The 18,453-nt window shown below is 41.0% G+C and overlaps 1 protein-coding gene across 1 annotated transcript in view; it reads left to right on the plus strand.

Moving 5' to 3' along the window:
• The window catches only part of EPHA5 (EPH receptor A5), a 188,084-nt gene extending 170,666 nt beyond the window's left edge, over window positions 1-17,418 (plus strand). The window contains exons 14-16 of the mRNA XM_026043157.1: window positions 5,423-5,616; window positions 9,074-9,229; window positions 16,446-17,418. Of these exons, the coding sequence (XP_025898942.1) occupies window positions 5,423-5,616; window positions 9,074-9,229; window positions 16,446-16,551 (456 nt within the window). The 3' untranslated portion in view covers window positions 16,552-17,418. The remainder of the gene's footprint in view (window positions 1-5,422; window positions 5,617-9,073; window positions 9,230-16,445) is intronic.
• The last annotated feature ends 1,035 nt before the right edge of the window (window positions 17,419-18,453 follow it).

Here is an 18,453-nt window from a genome sequence, read left to right on the forward strand (position 1 = left end):
GGTCAGAGAGGCAGGATTGGGACCAAGACCCTCGTTAGGACAACCATTATAAAAACAGCTTTGCTCTTCCATATCTTTCCTGTGCCAGAGAAAACCAATCCTTCTCCTGATGCATTCTTTTGCAGCAGCTCAGAGCAGCCTTTGTGCAGAGGGAAATGTGTCTGTGCAGAGGCAAGCCTGCTTCCCCCGACAGATTGCTGGATCTCCACTAATGCTGTTAGAGCTGGAGACTGTTGCTGTTCTGTCTAATGACAAAGGTCTGTCAGGGGATAGATGCTGATAACTGGCAGCTTTTCAAGTACATGTACGAACCCCTGCTGTCATGGAAAGTAGAACATGCAAGAGCTGTGGTGAGGGCTTGTTCCCCTGCACAAAAGCTGGATGCTGCAGTTTAGTGATTGCAATTCAACCTGGCAGCACTGAGATCGGAGTTTCAGTCATCCTCGCATTGTCAGTATAGAGAACAGTTTTACTCTTTTTTCTTCTCCCATCATTTGTAGTGTCCAGCACAGAGATGTCTGAGTCTCTTTAAGTGCTACTTCTGACTTTCCTCTGCCCATGAGAAGGAACTACCTTCTCAAATGCCTCTCCAGACACTCTCTCACTCTTTGCGCCAGCTCTGATGCTAGTCTGTGTGAGAAGAAGGCTCTCCCTCTCCTCCTCATGGCTCTCTTCTACCTTGAGCTCACCATAAACATCTGGCTTTGTCTCCGTTTAAAATGTGATATTGAGTTTGACAACCTTCCCCTCTGCATCTCTGAGAAATGTGACATATGGAGCTCTTGTAAGATACCAACTGGTGTATGAGGAAGGTCACCTGAAGGTATGCATGGGCCTCAGCACACCTCAGCAATGCAGAGAAAAAATATGGCACTTCTGGTTGTGGCAAAGGGAAACTGTCGTCTTTGCTCTCACCTCCATCCTGCTTCATGTCTATGGAGACCTGTTGCAGGCCTGGATGGCACAAGCATCCTGGATGGTGGTGAGAAACCTTATGAAATTCAACAAGGCCAAGTGCAAGGTCCTGCACCTGGGGAGGAATAACCTCAGACACCAGTACAATTTGGGGACTGACCTTCTGGAGAGCAGCTCTGCAAAGAAGGACTGGGGCATCATGGTGGACAACAAGTTGACCATGAGGCAGCAGTGTGCCCTGGTGGCCAAGAGGACCAAGGGGATCCTGGGGTGCATTAAGAAGAGCGTCTCCAGCAGGTCGAGGGAGGTGATCATCCCCCTCTACTCAGCTCTGGTGAGGCCACATCTGGAGTATTGTGTCCAGTTCTGGGGTCCCCAGTACAAGAGGGATGTGGATCTGCTGGAGAGAGTCCAGCACAGGGCTACAAGAATGGTCAGGGGCCTGGAACATCTGCCTTATGAGGAAAGGCTGAGAGAGCTGAAGAAGCTCAGAATCTTCAGCCTGAAGAAGAGAAGGCTGAGAGGGGACCTGATCAGTATCCTCAAGGGAGGGAGGGAGGAGGATGGGGCCAGCCTCTTTTCAGAGGTGACCACTGTTATGACTAGAGGAAATGGCCACAAACTGAAGTACCCAAAGTTCCACAGGAACTTCAGGAAAAAAATTCTTAACTGTGAGGGTGACAGAGCACTGGGACAGGTTGCCAGGAGAGGTTGTGGAATCTCTTTCTCTGGAGATCTTCAAAACCCACTTGGACATAGTCCTGTGCCATGTGCTCTAGGTGATCCTGCGTGTGCAGGGGGCTTGGACTAGATGATTTCTAAAGGTCTCTTCCAACCTTAAGGATTCTATGATTCTAAGCAGATCTTTGCTCTGACATGGATGTCCTCTGGCCCTAGCATAAGGCCTGAAGTTTCCTCTCCTTTTCTTTGACCAGCATCTGTCACCTTAACTTTTTGCCGTTATGGGTCTGATGTTTCTCCTATATTTTCCTGTGGGCCTTTGTCATCAGTGAATGTCACACTAGACTGATGTCTCATCCTATCTGTTACCTGTGGAGTCCAGTCTGAGCAGCACCTTTGAGGTGGTCACACCTCACATCCTGACAGGAAGGCAAAATTGTAGTGTTTGGTGTGAATGCCCCACCAATCTGAATTGCTGATTCTGTGACCTTTGCAGAGAGCTTAATAAAACAGCATACATATGCAAAGGGGGTTATCTCAGTACTGGACAGAAGCTTTCTTCCATGCCCCATGCAGACAATGCTGCAGTTTTGAGCCAAGCTTTTCCAGTTGCACAGAGCACTGTAGCTGTTTTTAATGCTGAAGGAAGATCGTAAAACAAATACTTTTCAGTAAATGGCAAACTAAGATTCAGACTGGTGCCAATGGGATAACATTCAGTGACCAAGGGAGTTCCTGTCTGGATAGTGAATGCTTTAAACATCTACATCTGGCACAACTCCCCCCAAAAATAAATGCTACTGTATCCTGTGAGACAGTCAGTGCATTTCACACTTATCTGAGGAAAAGTGGATGGATGGGTGGTTTCTTTAGCAGCAGAAAGTAGACAATGCTGTTGAGATCTTTATGAGCATGTGGTGCTGATTAGGCATTGCTTAGATCATCTCTCTGCCCATAATATCCATTGCTGGCAACTGCCTGGGTGATAGTAACTTAGGAAACTTAAGACTTGTAATGCAGAAATGTTTCTTGTGATTTATACCTTCCTCCTCTATATCCTTATGACCCCTTCTTCTTTCCTTGCCTCCTCTTTTCGACAGAATGAGAAGTGTTAGATTTTGTGCTGGTATTCTTCTGGAGAGCTATGGCAGTCTGCTCCCATAAATTTCAGTCTCTTTTGCCCACCAATTTCAGTCATGTGGCTTGCAGTTAAAGCACACTGCTTGTAGGTATTGAGCATTGAGCAAAACTGCGCTCCTCATGATTCGTTCAGATTGTTCCTGCCCATGTTAAAGGAGGTGCAGTGTTGCACCGCAGTCACTCTTGCAGCTCCAAAGGCTACAAAGCACCCTTTAAAGGCATAAAGGTTTTTAGATGGCTTTCTAGACCATCTGATGGGCTGAACCACAAGATAAGCCTTTGATGAGGAAATTCTCGAGTGGAATTTTGTAGCATCTCTTACACAGGATGGTAAGTTAAATTATTATAATGGTGGTATTTTAGTCTTAGAAGTTGTGGTTTTGTGAAAACTGGGAGTTGAAAGTGTTACTTTGGTTTACTGGAAGAAAATGTCTCAGCTCATCCTCTGGCAGACATCCCACATTCAACCATCCCAATCCCGTAACTGAGAAACACATTTTCAGAAAAAGACAAGAGACAAAATATTTCCTACTAACTGCAAAATTTTGCCCCCCAAGTCTCAAGAAATGTGCACCAATGACCAAAAAAAGCTAATGTACCATTTTATTTTCTAAGTATTGTGGTTGCTATTAGTGCCTTGATTGTTGTTTTATTCTTTTACTTCAGTTAAAGACAGACCTTTATTCCCAGACACCTTGAGATAACATAAGTATATTTCAGCATCCCAGCTCCTTGCAGTATGTTGATGCCATTTATATTATATCACCAGAATGAATGACATCCTGTAAATTGAGTTAACGCTATTGATTGGGATGTTACTGCCAGGAATAGAAAGTATACATAACTGCATTGGAGATGTAGTTCAGATAGTCTGAGCTGGTGCCAGATGGTCTGGTACATATCTTGCTGCTATTTTCTTTCTTCTACAGTTGGAGGATGATCCCTTTTTTTAAAAAAAAATGTGTATGTACATGGCAAATAAGGCTTAAAAGGTATGCTACACTGAGATTTTTTATAAGGCACTTGCAAATTTGAGGTCAGAGATCATCTGAAAGCACGTTATGTAGAAAGCGTAGTATGGTAGGCCTGTTTTTTGATATTATGAGCAGAAGCAGAAGCAGTATTGTAGAAAAAAACACTGTATTGTAGAAAAAAGCAAATGCAAACTTTCATTTGTTGGGTAGAAAATGGTGCAGCTGCTCCACTGAGAGGTGAAATCTGTGGAGATATTCCTACTGTTACCTCCAGGCTTTAGATGGGTCACATTTTGAGCACTGCTGGTCTCATAGGCCAGATTTTCAGACATGCTGAGTACCCTCTGAGGAGATTGCAAAGTATCACACAATGCCTCATCTACTACATGTGCTCTTAGAAGATGAGATTCTCCCTGTTCCTGCTCAGCCAGCTCTGCTGCTTCGTAGGATTTCTCCACTTGGAAGCAAACAAACAAACAAAAATAGGATAGAGAATGATTTGAAAGTCATATGGTGGTGCTGAGTTTTGGAGCCTTCTGAAAGACAATGTCAACCTGAGATTGCTCATATGGTATTGCCCATCAGGGAATTAAAGAGCTCTGGGTCAAGAAAACAACTCAATAGGCTAACTGCAAAAGCTTCTTAAAAAAAAAAAAAAAAAAGATGTTTTAAAGCAAAAGTGATACAGTGTATAGAATGAATGGCATCTGAGGCTGTGTTTGGACTCAAGCAGTGAAATGCTATCGTTTCCCACATGGCCTTTACCATCAAAAAGAGTTGCTTCCAACTCCTTTGGGCCAAAGAGTCTTGGAGCAGAGTGTGAAAGAGTGATGAGGTTCTCTTGGCATGCTGGCACACACACATGAAATCAGAGCTGTATTTTCCTGAAGAGTTTTAAGGGTTTAAAGTGGGAACTGTGGGGTTCTGAGCTCTGTTGTAAATCCATCAAAAACTGGGGAAAGCAAGTTGCTTTATCTATTTCTGCTCTTTACAATTTGTTTCTGCTTCTCGAGCACAAGCAGTACATATGCATACCACTTGTTTTAGCTGTAAAGCCCTTGATAGTTTGTGTTGGAAATCAGTTCAACAACCTTCCTGTTTTAATTTGCATGCTCTTGTGCTGACATTTTAAATTTCTGGCAGAAATGTGGACACTCTAAGAAACAATTACACCCGGGCAATATATGAGATGGTTGCTCTGCCTCAGCCTTGAATCAATCCATCAATTAGCATTCAAGATCTCTTTTGAAATACAGTCAGACTTTTACTACTGTAACACAAATTTGTGGATAAGGCACAGGCCTTTTCATTTAAAAAGAAGCCAACAGCTGAATAAACAAAATTACTGTACTCCAAGGCACTGCTGGGAAGCCCCATAGACTGCTTTTTGCAGACTGCAGCAGGCCTAGGAAGTTGCCTGGTATAACCTGCAGACCTCATCAAAGCCTTGAACACGTCCAGCCTGAGATCTGGCGTACCACTTATACCTGTATCTTGAATCTCTAGATTCATTTTTCAGGGATCAGAAATATATTCAACCTATTCTGTAGAAAATGGGAAAGATAAGGGGGTTTACTGTTTTTTTACATGTATGCAGAGGTTGCAGGGAAAGTATTGCTGTCCTATAAGTTCCCTGTTTACATCAATTTACATTTGGGAAAAAGGTAAGAGGAAGAAAAGCAACCCACAGTCGTGTGTTTTGTCTCCTGTAGGTGATTAAAGCTGTGGAGGAAGGCTATCGCCTGCCAAGTCCCATGGACTGCCCCGCTGCTCTCTACCAGCTAATGCTTGACTGCTGGCAGAAAGACCGGAACAGTAGGCCCAAGTTTGACGAAATTGTCAACATGTTGGACAAGCTCATCCGTAACCCAAGCAGCTTGAAGACATTGGTTAATGCATCCAGCAGGTATAAATTCAAGCCTGAGTCATTTCTCAAAGCAAGATTCTTCTCTGAATACCCACCGCTATACCAAGCGGTATAGAATATCTAAACCAAATGGTATAGAATTACCACTTATTATTTGTCCATCTCAGATCATTGCATGGATATTCCTCCACCTTCATTATATCCAGGAGAGTTTTCTCAGATCAGTTCCTTGTGTTGAAATTGGCAGACAGATGAGCGATTCAGTTATTTTATAAATGCAGTGCTGCTGCCACAAGGAAAATTACTGTGGTCTGTCTTTCAGAAACTAGAGTTTCAGCAGTAGATATAACTTTGTGATAAAGCTGCCTCTGCCCTTACCCTAAGGTTAGAGAGAGCAAGACTGAGCCTGTGAAGTATGTAGTAAACACTGCTCAAATTACCTCCCTGTTGACTTTATCCTGGTAATATAAATAGGAAAGCCTCCAGGGGAAACGCTTTTGATTTGCAAAGCTCACAGAAGTCCAAGTACCTCTCTTCACAACTATCCCTAGTCCTGTTAGCCATCACCTCTGGCTAACTTTGGTTAACCTCTTGGTTAGCCATCAACTCTTGGCTAACTAGCTCTGGCAGTCTTTGTAAATACAAGAGAATCTTTGTGGCTCCCAAAGAATTGAACTCAAATGATTTTCTAAAAATGATTTTCTAAACCACATTAAGTAAACAGAGCAGCCAGTGTGCAATTAAACATGCATCTCAAGAGCTACACAGCTAGCAATAAGGTAATATGGTCAAAGAGTAAAACTCCATATGAGAAAATATAGGGATTCATATTTTTCAGTGAGTTCTATTACTGGTCACTCTACCATAAACTTCTTGGGAAGGGTGTTTTTTTCTTTTTTTTTTTTCTTTTTTTTTTTTTTTTTTATTGTGAAAAAGCACAGTAGTACTCCTGAGCCAAATGTGCCACTAATCACTTGATTCCTCACAAGGTCATGGATGAGCAATGTATATAAATCACTGCTGCTTCACAGATATTAGTGATATTCCACTGATTAATACTGGATGAAACTCTGGCACTTTAGAAACTTTTACTCCCGGAGGAGAAAAAGAAAAAAAAAAGGATACAAATCATTGTACTGACAGCACTTTACTATAGATGAGGCACAGATGTTGAGACAAGGTTATACTGGCGGTGTGGACCAAAGCAAATTTATTGTGTGTGTGCAGAGCTGTTGCATCCCCATTTTTGGAATGACCCTTGCACAGCAACACGTGGCCCATCTCTCCTGTTCCTGCTACACCACACATTCTCTGTCTCTTTCCTCCTTTCCCAGGAGTGGGGCTGCAACCTTTTTCTGTGATCCTCAAGTACCTGAGGTTGCAAAGCCCAGAGATACTACACTAGGGAATCCCCTTGCTCAAAGAGAGAAGCTCTATATTCCAGCTGGGATCAAGTGTCATGTTCCCATACATGACATCTCAAAATGTACAGAAGTTTTATGTCTATTCTCTCCTAGCGTATAAGATGCCATTTTTAAATACCAAATGGATCTATTCCTTGGGCTATTTCACATGCATCATTAACCATTTGAAGAAGCAATTGAAGAATAAATCTTTTTAGCGCTTAGTTGTAATGTCAGTCCCAGCAAACCTTCCGGAAAAGGTTTATGATAGCAGAAAATATGTGTTGTTTCTCTTTCATTTTCAAAGTCATTTTGAAGGTATGCTACATTGTGGTTGATATACATGCTATACCAAATGGTTATTCTAGAAAAGATGAAAATAGGCAGAAAATTATTTCCTTGAGTTGCTAAGCACTTTGCTGGTATTTTATTGCATGTACAGGTCTGTTCAGTTCCAAGCTGCTTATTTTCATTTGCGACAGGCATTTTGAGTGTGGATAGAGCATTTGAACCGCCAAGTTTTTGTGGTGCATGTTTTCTTAATTGTAGAATGCCATGCTCAGAACACAGTATTTCCAGATGAAGCATTACTTCAACATACAGCAGTTTTAAAGGATTTTGTTTTATATATGTAATGTATTCTTTGTGGAAATTCTTGTCAGTGCAAATAAGGAAGTAAATCACTCCCTACATTACAACAGGTGCATATCAGTAGGTACCTCATGACATTAGTGATGAAAATCCACTTCTTGTTATGATTACTTAGGAGTCATGAATTTCTCATGTGTATAAAATGTTATGGGAAGCCATTATGCTCTCGGTGCTGCAAGTATTCACATTTTATTGGACCCTTCAGCATCGCTATTAAATAAACAAATAATACTAATGCGATCATAAAATACGCGAATCTTCCTGAAGTGTTAAAATATCCCAGCTCTCTTTTCACCTGCAAATTCTTTAAGTGTATTTCTCACGGTCAGAGTCTGATCCAGCAAATGTGTTTTCTGGTGGGTAATAATCTTGGCACAAGGCTTATGATAGCTTTATGTCCTAGAGCACAAAACAGGAACCTTGGGCAAACCCCTACACTCTCTGCATTTCACTGGAGGTATAGAAAATGCATTGCTCATACTATGCATTATATTAGTATTTCTGCTGCAATGAAGTGTTACTATATGTCTAAATTTTTTCTTCCATGCATGGCATAACTGAATGGTGTGAGAGTTGCCATGATGGGGTTTGGACGAGGGTATGAAACAGGAGTCTTCTTTTGATTTCTGGGCTAAAACATGAAGGTAGCACTGAGCATGGTGTTTGGTTTCGAGCACTGCTGTTCTCTCCAGGACCTGCTGGCTGCTAGCCAGCGTCTGAAAGCCCAGCCTGACTTGGCATAAGCTGCCCCCGAAGTGTTAACAGCAGCCTGCCATTGACAGTTGCTACTGGGAAATGTAATTTGGGTTTTGGCTTGTAGGCTTTGGGCTGTCTGAAGTTAATTATTGGCTCTAAAGAAGGAATAAAAGGAAGTGAGAGAAGCGAAGCTGGAGTCCTTGAAGTAGGAAGAATTGCGGGAAACAGTGTGGAAAGACAGCTTCCTTGTGAACAAGAGGTGACAGTGAAAGATTCTGAGAATTTCCTCAACTGACGTTCTCTAAACTTTCTACCCAGAAAAAGTGGGCAAAGGTACAGGTATTGGAGATGATGCAAGTCTTGCTTAGCTAATCCTTCATAATCACTTGCGTTTTGTTCCTGAAACAAGAATTTAGAAAGTTCTTACATTTATCATTACTGAAAGTAATGATTACTGAAAGTAATGATGAACTGCAAATTTGGGAAAATCTCTTGCAGGCCTTATTAAAGGTCTAGTTCTCTGCACCTCATTTTGGTTGAGCTACAGTTTTAACAACTAAGCAACAACTGTTTATGAGACATAATATTTACCACACAACATGAACTTGATGAGAGGACTCTGCAGTAATCACTGGAGAATGCAACAAAAGAGCTGTCTACACCATATAAAAATATGACAGAGTCATGTTGGGTACAACTTGATTGTGTTTGCTTCTCTGTTTTTCTGTTTTTGTTTTTGTTTCTAGAGTATCAAATTTATTAGTAGAACACAGTCCGGTGGGAAGCGGTGCCTACAGATCAGTGGGTGAATGGTTGGAAGCCATCAAAATGGGACGATATACAGAGATTTTCATGGAAAACGGATACAGTTCAATGGATGCAGTGACTCAGGTGACCTTAGAGTGAGTACTTTCTGGATCATTTTCAACTCATTTATTGGAATGGGAAGCGGGGAGAGATAAGCCATATGAAAATAAGTAGGGGAGTGGCTCCAGAAAGGAAAGCATTGCTTGTTTGCAGCCAGCAGTTTCCAGAGAAGCATGCTCTTTCAGCATCTATATTGATGATAACAAATGCAGGGAAGACCAGAGCTTATCATCGCTTATTGACAGCCAGCACATTGACTCCTTTGCTCAAATATATTAGTGCTTGAGTTTGAATAATTTACAAGCTGTCCTTCCACAGGAAGAGTAGTTGATTAGATGAGGTCTTGACAAAATTAAAAAAAAAAAAAACTACTAGTGACTATGTACAATCTTGTGTTCCCTCAGACCTGTACTTGCTTTCTACTAGATGGTTGAGGAGTTACCCAGATTTACCCAAAGCTGAGTGGACACTCATCTCCATGAAAGTTAACAGTATTTAACATTAGTCTGACACATAGAAATAAACCTAGACACAACTGATACTCATACAAAAGCATCAGGAAATCCACAGCTACAGGTGACAGGCTCCCTTGCCTAGACTCTTCCTTCTAACTTTCCTCAGGCTTTTAAAGCAGGCATGAGTTGCATTTTTGCTGTTTTTTGCAACAGCATGAATCAGACCCAGGAGAAACCAAATGCTGCTAGCAGACTTTGATCAGTTCTTTGTTAACCAGTTAACCAATATTTTATTGCCACCAAGGCTCAAGTCCTACCATGGAACCAGCTCCTCTTCTGCTAAAGTCATCAGGTCAGCAGCTCCAACGGCAGTAGTACTGGCAGTGGAACTGGGACCACAGCACTTGTTGTGCCTTCCTCATTTTCACATGCATGTGCTAGTGGTCAGGGTGACAGCACTGCATTACCTGGTAAAAATTCCTTGGGGCTGCTGATTTGTTATGCTGTATCTTGAATTGCCTGTGTAATTTGTGTAATCGCACCCTTCCTTCCTGCCTCTTATTTGAACTTGCCTGCATTTCTAGTCAAGTTAGCTTGAATTACAGTTGCACAAGCATTGAGGCAAAGTGGTAAGGATTAGGCCATGCTTGGGGCTAATTTGTAATCAGAGGTCCTGGCTGCTCCAATTACAAGCAGGTCAATGCAGCTGAGTGGCCAGCATGCCTACAGAAGTGGAGCAGATGATTAAGGAAAAAGTCTAAAATGCCCACAGAACTGCAGCATTTCTCCTAGTTGTCACAGGCTTTTCTATGGAAACGTGCTGCAGAAGCTGTGAATTCCTTTACGCATGATGCAGAATTTAGCCATTTGATCATCAGCGCAGGTTCTGGTGGAAAATAGAGATTCCCAAAAATATATCACAGACTTACCAATGCTGGCTGCAGAGGTTCTACCATTCCTTAAAAAAATAAAATAAATAAATAGATAGATAGATAGATAAATAAATAAATAAATAAAAATTCTTCAGAAATGAAGTGCTTTGGTTTGTGTCAGAGAAAACTTAGAGCTAACCCTGAATTATTAGATGTTTTTCACTTTTATTTTTACATTTGCTAGTAAATTATAGTTGCATCGCCCAGCTTCAGCTTCAGGACACTGAATTGCGGTGAAAGAAGTTGTAGAGTCATCTTCTTTGGAGATCTTTCAAACCTTCCTGACATGACCCTATGCCACGTGCTCTGGGTATCCCTGCTGGGGCAGAGGGGTTGGACCAGGTGATCTCTAGAGGTCCCTTCCAACCTCAACTTTTTCGTAATTCCATGAATTAGAAGTTCACTTGGGCATATAAATCTACTCGCTGTCGTGGCATCTCTCTTCCTTGCACACTGCCTAAACAAGGACTACTTAACCTCTGCTTCAGGAGAGTCCCCTTCATTTCCTCAAAATCACACAAAATGCAGTGCTTCATAAATGACACTCAAGTATTCCTTAGGTCGCGCATGTATGATTTGTAAGTAACAGAAGGATTTACTGTGCCAAATAGACCTGTTTTTTCATGTAAAATCTCAGAAGACCTTAAGTAGCCCTCTCATCACAGAGCCACCATTTTCTTCATCTTGTTCTCCCTCCATTTGAATCTGTCCTGTTTTCTTTGATTTGCAGCCACAATCTCTCTTTTAATCTGTTCCCTGCTTCCTCCTGATGTTTCTTTGTCTTTTTACTCTCTTCTGGCATTACTTACTGTTTATTCTTTTTATTATTTTCATTAATTCTTCTCTCATGCTCATATATCTGCCTCCTATTTTCTTCTCTGCCTCATGGAATACTTTTGAAAACAAGTCTATTTTGAAAGAAATTTTTCCTTTACCAGGTGTGGTTCCTCAGTTTTGCTTTCTTATTACCTAGAGTAGTTACCCACAATAGGTCTTCTTGAGGCAGTATGCTTTTACATGAAGACAGGCTCAGTGTAGGAGACATGGAAAGACATTTAAGAAATACATCCACATTTTATTTTTTAGGAAAAAGAACAGAGGCCTTATTGTAGTACATGCTAGCAAATAAAATCTAGAGGATCCAGAGAGTCTCACATCGAGAGGCTCATGCAAAGGCATCATGCTTCTCCAACAACTCTGCCTTGTATGTTTGCATGGTGTTGTGTTTCAGACAGAAGACTTGGTCCTGCTCAGGTCTCTTCTTGGGAAAACTGGGGAAGATCAATTAAAAAGCCAAAAATGGCAAAGCAGTGAGGCCTCTGTGATACCTCTTACATTAAAAAAAAAAAAANAAAAGAAAAAAAGAAAAAGAAAAGAAAAAAAAGAAAAAAAAAAGCTATTAAAATTAGATGAACCACCACAAATTTCAGTGGCTTAAGAGAAAAGACATCCTGTGTTTAGGACCTGATTGGAGGGCTCAGATTGGTGTAAACTGGTAGATTACCCTTAAAATCAACAAATGCTTATCTGGATTCTATGAGGAGTCATCTTAGATGCTCCCAGCTTCTCCAGAGAGACTCAGGAAGAAACCTTTGAACATGCAAAATTCTTTAAAGGTTAATATATTTGGGGTGTTTGTTTTTGTGGAAGTTTTCATTTTTCTCCCTGTGAAAGGGAAGAACAAAAACATGCAAATGAGAATTCAGGTTAAATATGCCTTGTCATTTTTAATATAGGCAACTGTTCAATATATTCCAGAGCTGGGACTTGGGGGGATCAGATGAAGAGAAGATCTGAACCTTTGGAAAGTAGTCAGTGTTCCCCAAATGACATGAGTAAAACATTCTTTACAATTTAAGAGCTTGTCTTCAAATATGATCCTATATGATACTCCCCAAATTCAAACTGCACTGGGGTGAATGTGGAAGTTAAATGGTAAAAAGAGAACTGGTTAAAAGGAAAAAAAACAAGTGAGGAAAGTAGAGAATTCCTGCAGTCTACTGAAAAAAAAAAGTCATTAGCAGTGTAATTGAAAGGATGACCATAGCCTGATGTAACTAGTGTCTATTGGTGCCTGGGTTGTGGTCTTTTTGTAGGCTGGTAGGTCTTCAGCACTTTTTGAAAAGCAGGCCTCTCTTGCCTGAGACACTCAAAAGACTGGAAATCCTAGTGTGCCCCGCAGTGCACACAAAGCAAAATCCTACTTACTGCCCTGCTTCTTTCAGTCTGATGGCTTGATGCGTATATTCCAGAAAAGAATAGCTTTAGTGACACATTCCTGAAAATCAAAGATTAAAAACCTAAACACAGTGAATATCGCCCCAAGTCCTGAGCTCTGCCTGCTTAACCAAAGTCCTGAAAATGTATGTGTTCAAACAAAGAGTGATTTCTACATTTAGCTCTAATTCTTGCAAAGGGATGAATCACCTTGTGAAAAGTGGAGCCTCACCCTCCACCCCCTCTTTCCAAGTGGATATCAGACTTGAAGGAAACCCTTCCGGTGGACCAGACCTGCTCTTTAAACTTGTGGACTTTGAGTGTGTCTGGAGCTCTTTCAATACCCTGCAAGAATAACTTTACCAGGACAATACTCAAGAATAGATAGAACCATGAGTTGAGTTTCAGTCTGACCCTTACCTGGACCAATTACTAAAGAAATGTGGACTACATATTATACCTTTTGAAAGATCTGTACTCACTGAATCTCAGGACACCCTCTTGTTTGTTATTAGATGAAGAGCTCTGAATATTTGTAATTTTCTGTGCTGTGTTGCCTTGCATTGTATTTTTTTCCTTACAAAATAAAGTGAATTATTTATTAAAAGTTCTACTTGGATGAAATTTAAGAGTTCACCTGCTCTAGATGCTTATTCTTACCCTGAAATCTCTGTGCTGGTGTTGCAATGCTGCGTCTGCTTCTCAACAAACCAGTTCTTATAACAACGACGGATGGGAATAATGAATAAGAGCAGATGAACTCTTAAAAAGCAAAAGTCCTCATTTCAAGCAAAAATCCCTAACAAGTGGATTCCTTTCTCTAGCGTCTTCTGAAAGTCTTTGAGGTTCTCCTTTAGCCCCTCATTTGAACTGATGACTAACTTACTCCATAAGTAGTCCTTGTTTGTATGGTCAATTGTAGAGTTATACTGCATGATGAAGAGTGGTGAAATCTGGCCCGGATGGGAAATGGATGGGAAACACACAGTTTTTGTGGGCAGGTTAGCAGCTACTGGCCGTGGTAATCTAGCTCTTTTGCATGACAAAGTGGGTCATGAGGGGCTTGTACTTTATGTGGCAATCCAGTCCTACTCTACACGATGTTCGACAAACTGGTCCATAGTGTATTAGTAGTTCTGTTTGTAAATAAAATGTTTTAAATATATTTCTTACAACGTGAAGACCCTGAATTTAACTCTTTCAAATGAAGGAGCTCACAATTAAGGGGATACTTTTTTGTCCTTCATAATTGCAGCTGGGTTTCATGACAGGCTGTGCCATTGGAGCAATGTGCTTGAATCTGTATGTGGCCTGTGTGGAATGAACTGACACCAATTGCACCTTTATTTCTTTGTCTTCTTGGTCAGCTTAGGTCAACTCCTTACCACTGCATTAGCATGTGAATCAAATTGCTGCTAAGTTCTGTTTTCAACCAAGAGGATTCAGTCTTCCAAAAACAAAAACAAAAACAAAACAAAACAAAACAAAAAAAAAAAAAAAAGGAGAGACAAAAAAGACTAGATCCCCTGGTGAGCACCTAATGAATTCAAAAGAGAATTGCATTTTTCTTCTCTCTCTTGCTTTCTTGCTTTCTCTTTCAAATCAATATGGCACTCGCTCAAGGATATTGAGTTATGGTAAATACTGTAAGGGAAGAAAAGCTCTGTAGCAAGTATCCAGAAAATCTGGAGTGGTGCTTGGATCAGGAAGCCTGCTGTTGCCTTAGTGCTTCAGGGACTTTTTCTTTCCTAGATTTATTGAGTCGCCTACAAAACATAAACACATTTCTGCCTTGCTAATAGTTTTGGACAGATTTTACTGCATAACATGTAAGAGGAGAGGAAGAATATCAGAGAAACCATACTTGTATGAATTACTTGTTACTGGATTTTCAAAAGAGCTCAGCTTGCACTTTTGATACCTGGAAAAACAGATGAATTTTCAAAAACTGCCAACTGAGCAGCATTCAGCAGGGGCAAAATGGATGTTGGCTCTTTTAAAAATTTGGTGATTTTTTGTTTTGTTTTTGATCTTTTAGTGTGAACTTCCAACACTGTTGCGTACATGAAATAAATTGTATGTAGCAATAGAATTACTACATTTCCCTTTGTTCTTAAGATTACTTGCCAAACTAGTTTCACCATTAATTGAAGGCAGAAATACAAACCCAAAAGAACTTAGACCCCTTTGCAGAACTGCATCCCTTTGCAGATGCTGCAGCCTGTTCTTCTGGATAAGGAGTGTGCTGATGTGTCTGACTTCCGTTGCTCCATTCACAATATGTCGCAATTTCCTGCATGTGGAGAGATGCTTAATGGAAAAAGGGATGATAAGAAAATGAAATATTTAGCCTCAGGTAGAACATATGGTCTTTTGTAATCAAAAGGCTGAAAGCACGATAGTTCCATGGAGAACAGATCTTCTTTTGGCTTCAACCAGCGTATGTCTTAGTGCATCAACTCTCACTCTGAATTGCTTTTTATTCAAAGCAATGTTTTAAAAAGTTATATATGCAATTTTTGACTTGGATGACTTCTTGGATGTATTAACACAGGAACCTCTGTCCAGAGTGTTAAGGTGCTGAGAGTGACACATCTCTGTATGTAGCTCCTGTGTGTTATTCAGAAGTATTTAGGCAGTCATTGCATGCATTGATCTGCAATCTCCAGAGTGTAACTGCTGAGCATTGTAGGCCAGGTTTGCCCAACATCTCAGATGGCATTCCAACTCCAGAGAAGCTGTGGGGTCTGGGAACCCCGAGGCTCCTGGAGGCAATGTGGTTTCCAAAAACCAGCCAAGTGTTTTAGGAGCTTAAATCCCCTTGACTTTCAGAAGGGAGTCTTCTTCTACATGACTGCTAAATTTCTGATAGCAGTCCCCGGGAGACTTAGCCCAGCAGCTGTGAGACTAATGCATGCATTGGTGAGACTTTACAGTCCTCTTCCGAAAACATCCTTTATTCACCTCGTATCAGAGGTAGAAGGCTAATAATTGTCCAGTGGAAGTCTTTGAAGAAAACGTCACACCCTCTAGGTCACTTGACAACTGCTCTAGCCAGCTCCACATCTTATGTGGGAAACATGAGCACACCTGCCTTTTCTTCCTTCCAAAGCTTTCTTTGATGTCTTGGTTATTTTTTTCCAGTCTTCAGAGAACTGAAGGAGCAGTGGGGTGTGAGCCATGCTCAAGGCCACAGCAGCTCAATTCTAATTAGGAGTGAGCCATAGGGTCCCTGTTGGCATCTCTTTGACTTTACCTCACCTGAAGAGAAAGGACACATGGATTTACGTTACTTCTCACTGCTTCTATCCAAGATAAATTATCAGATGTCTGTCTTAGGAGAGGAGGAAACTACAATGCATATTTTCTTATACATTTTTTTTTCTCCCGGAATATGGGCTTTCAAAAGTATATGAACCCAGGGACTGGATTCTTTTGTTTTTGGTCAGGCTTGTTTCCTTGGCCTATTTGATCTCTTCACTTCTCTGAGATGCCCACAGCCACTAAAAATGGGGATAATTACCCTCACATCCTTTGTAAAGTAAAAGCAAGGTATTAACATCATTGGTTTGCAGTGCTTGGGTGTTGTTAGTAGTGAGGTTGTCCCAAGCTGGACCATAGAAACAACATGTGCTTTCTCCACACAGGGACTTGAGGCGCCTCGGAGTGACACTTGTTGGTCACCAGAAGAAGATAATGAGCAGCCTCCAAGAGCTGAAGGTCCAGCTGGTGAACGGGATGGTGCCCTTGTAACTTGCTTTTGAAGTCACTTCCTCAAGTGATTGGTCCTGCACTTTGTATACTAGCCTGGAGATTTATTTTAACTAAAAAAACATAAGGGAAATTCAGTGATTTCTGTAACTGAAGGACATTGGCCTGTGCCATGTCATTTATAAAGCAGTGTTTGACTCAAACTTTCCTTTTCTTCCTATTTGTGTCCACATTTTCATGAAGTAAGTGTAACGTGCATGGAATATGGAAATGGACCTACTGTACACGAAGTTAACCAGTTTCTTATGCTTCAGCAGCAACAACGCCAAGCCTTCCCACCACATGTTGTCTGTACTTGGGATATATATATAGCACCTTTATATACTGAATTATGGCAGCACATGGTAGTACTTCCAAGGACTTACTTGAATGGAGAAGTTTTGTAGCCTTTTATGGGCTCACAAAAGCTGCAGTTTACTGAAGTTTACTTCAAAGTCTTAAATGTCTACGGAAGTGTATTGAAGAGCAATATGATTAGATTATTTCTTGATAGATATTTTGTTTTGTAAATTTAAAAGATGCTGTTACACAGCGTTAAGTTATAGAGACTAATGTTAAACTTGTTGCTTGCTCAATGGCAAATACAATACAGGGTGTATATTTTTTTCTCTCTATGTTGCAAGGTCCATTTTAGTTTGCTCTTCTGTGAGGATGCTACATGAAGATGTATATACTGTACAGTTTGCTACACATCAGGTACAAGTTTTTTTTTTCACATTGTTTCTTTTTGTTCCCTTTCCCTCCTTGTTTCATTTCCATTTGGTGTTGCCGCAATGCTTTGTATTCTTGCTGTTGTTTGGTTTTAGCACCATATAAACCTTTCGGGAGTTTACCTCATTACATATATGAGGTAGAAAGCGTGTGTTTAAATAAAAGACGTTAAACTCCCCCGCCCCATCCACAATGGCAGCATTGGGAAGAAGTAAACTGAGATTAAATCCCCCAGAGCGCGCTGGCTCCAGGGGTAATGTGGTACCTTAATATGCCAGCCTTGCCAGCAAGGTACCAGTGGGAACCAGACCTTGCTGAAAGCAGCCACCCACTGTCCTCTCACTGTTATCCCAGGCACCCACCATCTTCTCCCCATCCTGGGCTTGGGGGAGCTCATGCACAAGGGTGGCAGTCCCTCCCCTGCCTGGTCCCACAATGGATTCCTCCACCACAAGGAAAGCTAGACACCTTCAGCGCAAAGAACCGATGCCCAAATGGAAATGCAGGCTTCTACAGAGCTTGGTTTTTTGTACATGGAAGAGAAAAGCCCAATCACAGCTGGAAACAATTTCATTCTTCTTTCACTATCAATGGGATTAATGTGAGCAGTTAATACAATATTCATAGGTTGAATTTGGGTTTTTTTTTTTTTTGTTTGTTTGTTTGTTTGCTTGTTTTTTTTAAGGCTTTGGTAAAGCCTTAAAATCTTTGATAAAGATAAGGATTAAAAAGTCGCTCCATTTGTGGCAAGTATTTACTGTTATTCTAGATACTGCTTCTTCAGGAGTACTGGGTAGCTTTTGTCCTCACTGGTAAAATGGGCATGTTGTGATACTGTGTGCCCCTCAGTCTTGCTGCTCTGCAAAGTAGAGCCAGAGCAGTGCTGCCAGCAGCCCAAGGAACTATTTCCCACCAATCTTCTCCAAAGCACAGCCTCAGTGCCACTTCAGCTGCTTTTAAACAGCTTCAACAACTTTTTAAATAGCTTCTTCAGTTCCTTCAAAGACCTTGGATAAGAATTGATACAAATGCTGGTTTCTAAAGAAGAGGGATGGAAAGGGCCTAAAAGGAGTTCTGTTTTCTTTCTTTCTTTCTTTCTTTCTTTCTTTCTTTCTTTCTTTCTTTCTTTCTTTCTTTCTTTCTTTCTTTCTTTCTTTCTTTCTTTCTTTCTTT

Source organism: Nothoprocta perdicaria, unplaced genomic scaffold, assembly GCF_003342845.1.
Source record: "Nothoprocta perdicaria isolate Ctin4 unplaced genomic scaffold, notPer1 scaffold_322, whole genome shotgun sequence".
Taxonomy (NCBI): Eukaryota; Metazoa; Chordata; class Aves; order Tinamiformes; family Tinamidae; genus Nothoprocta; species Nothoprocta perdicaria.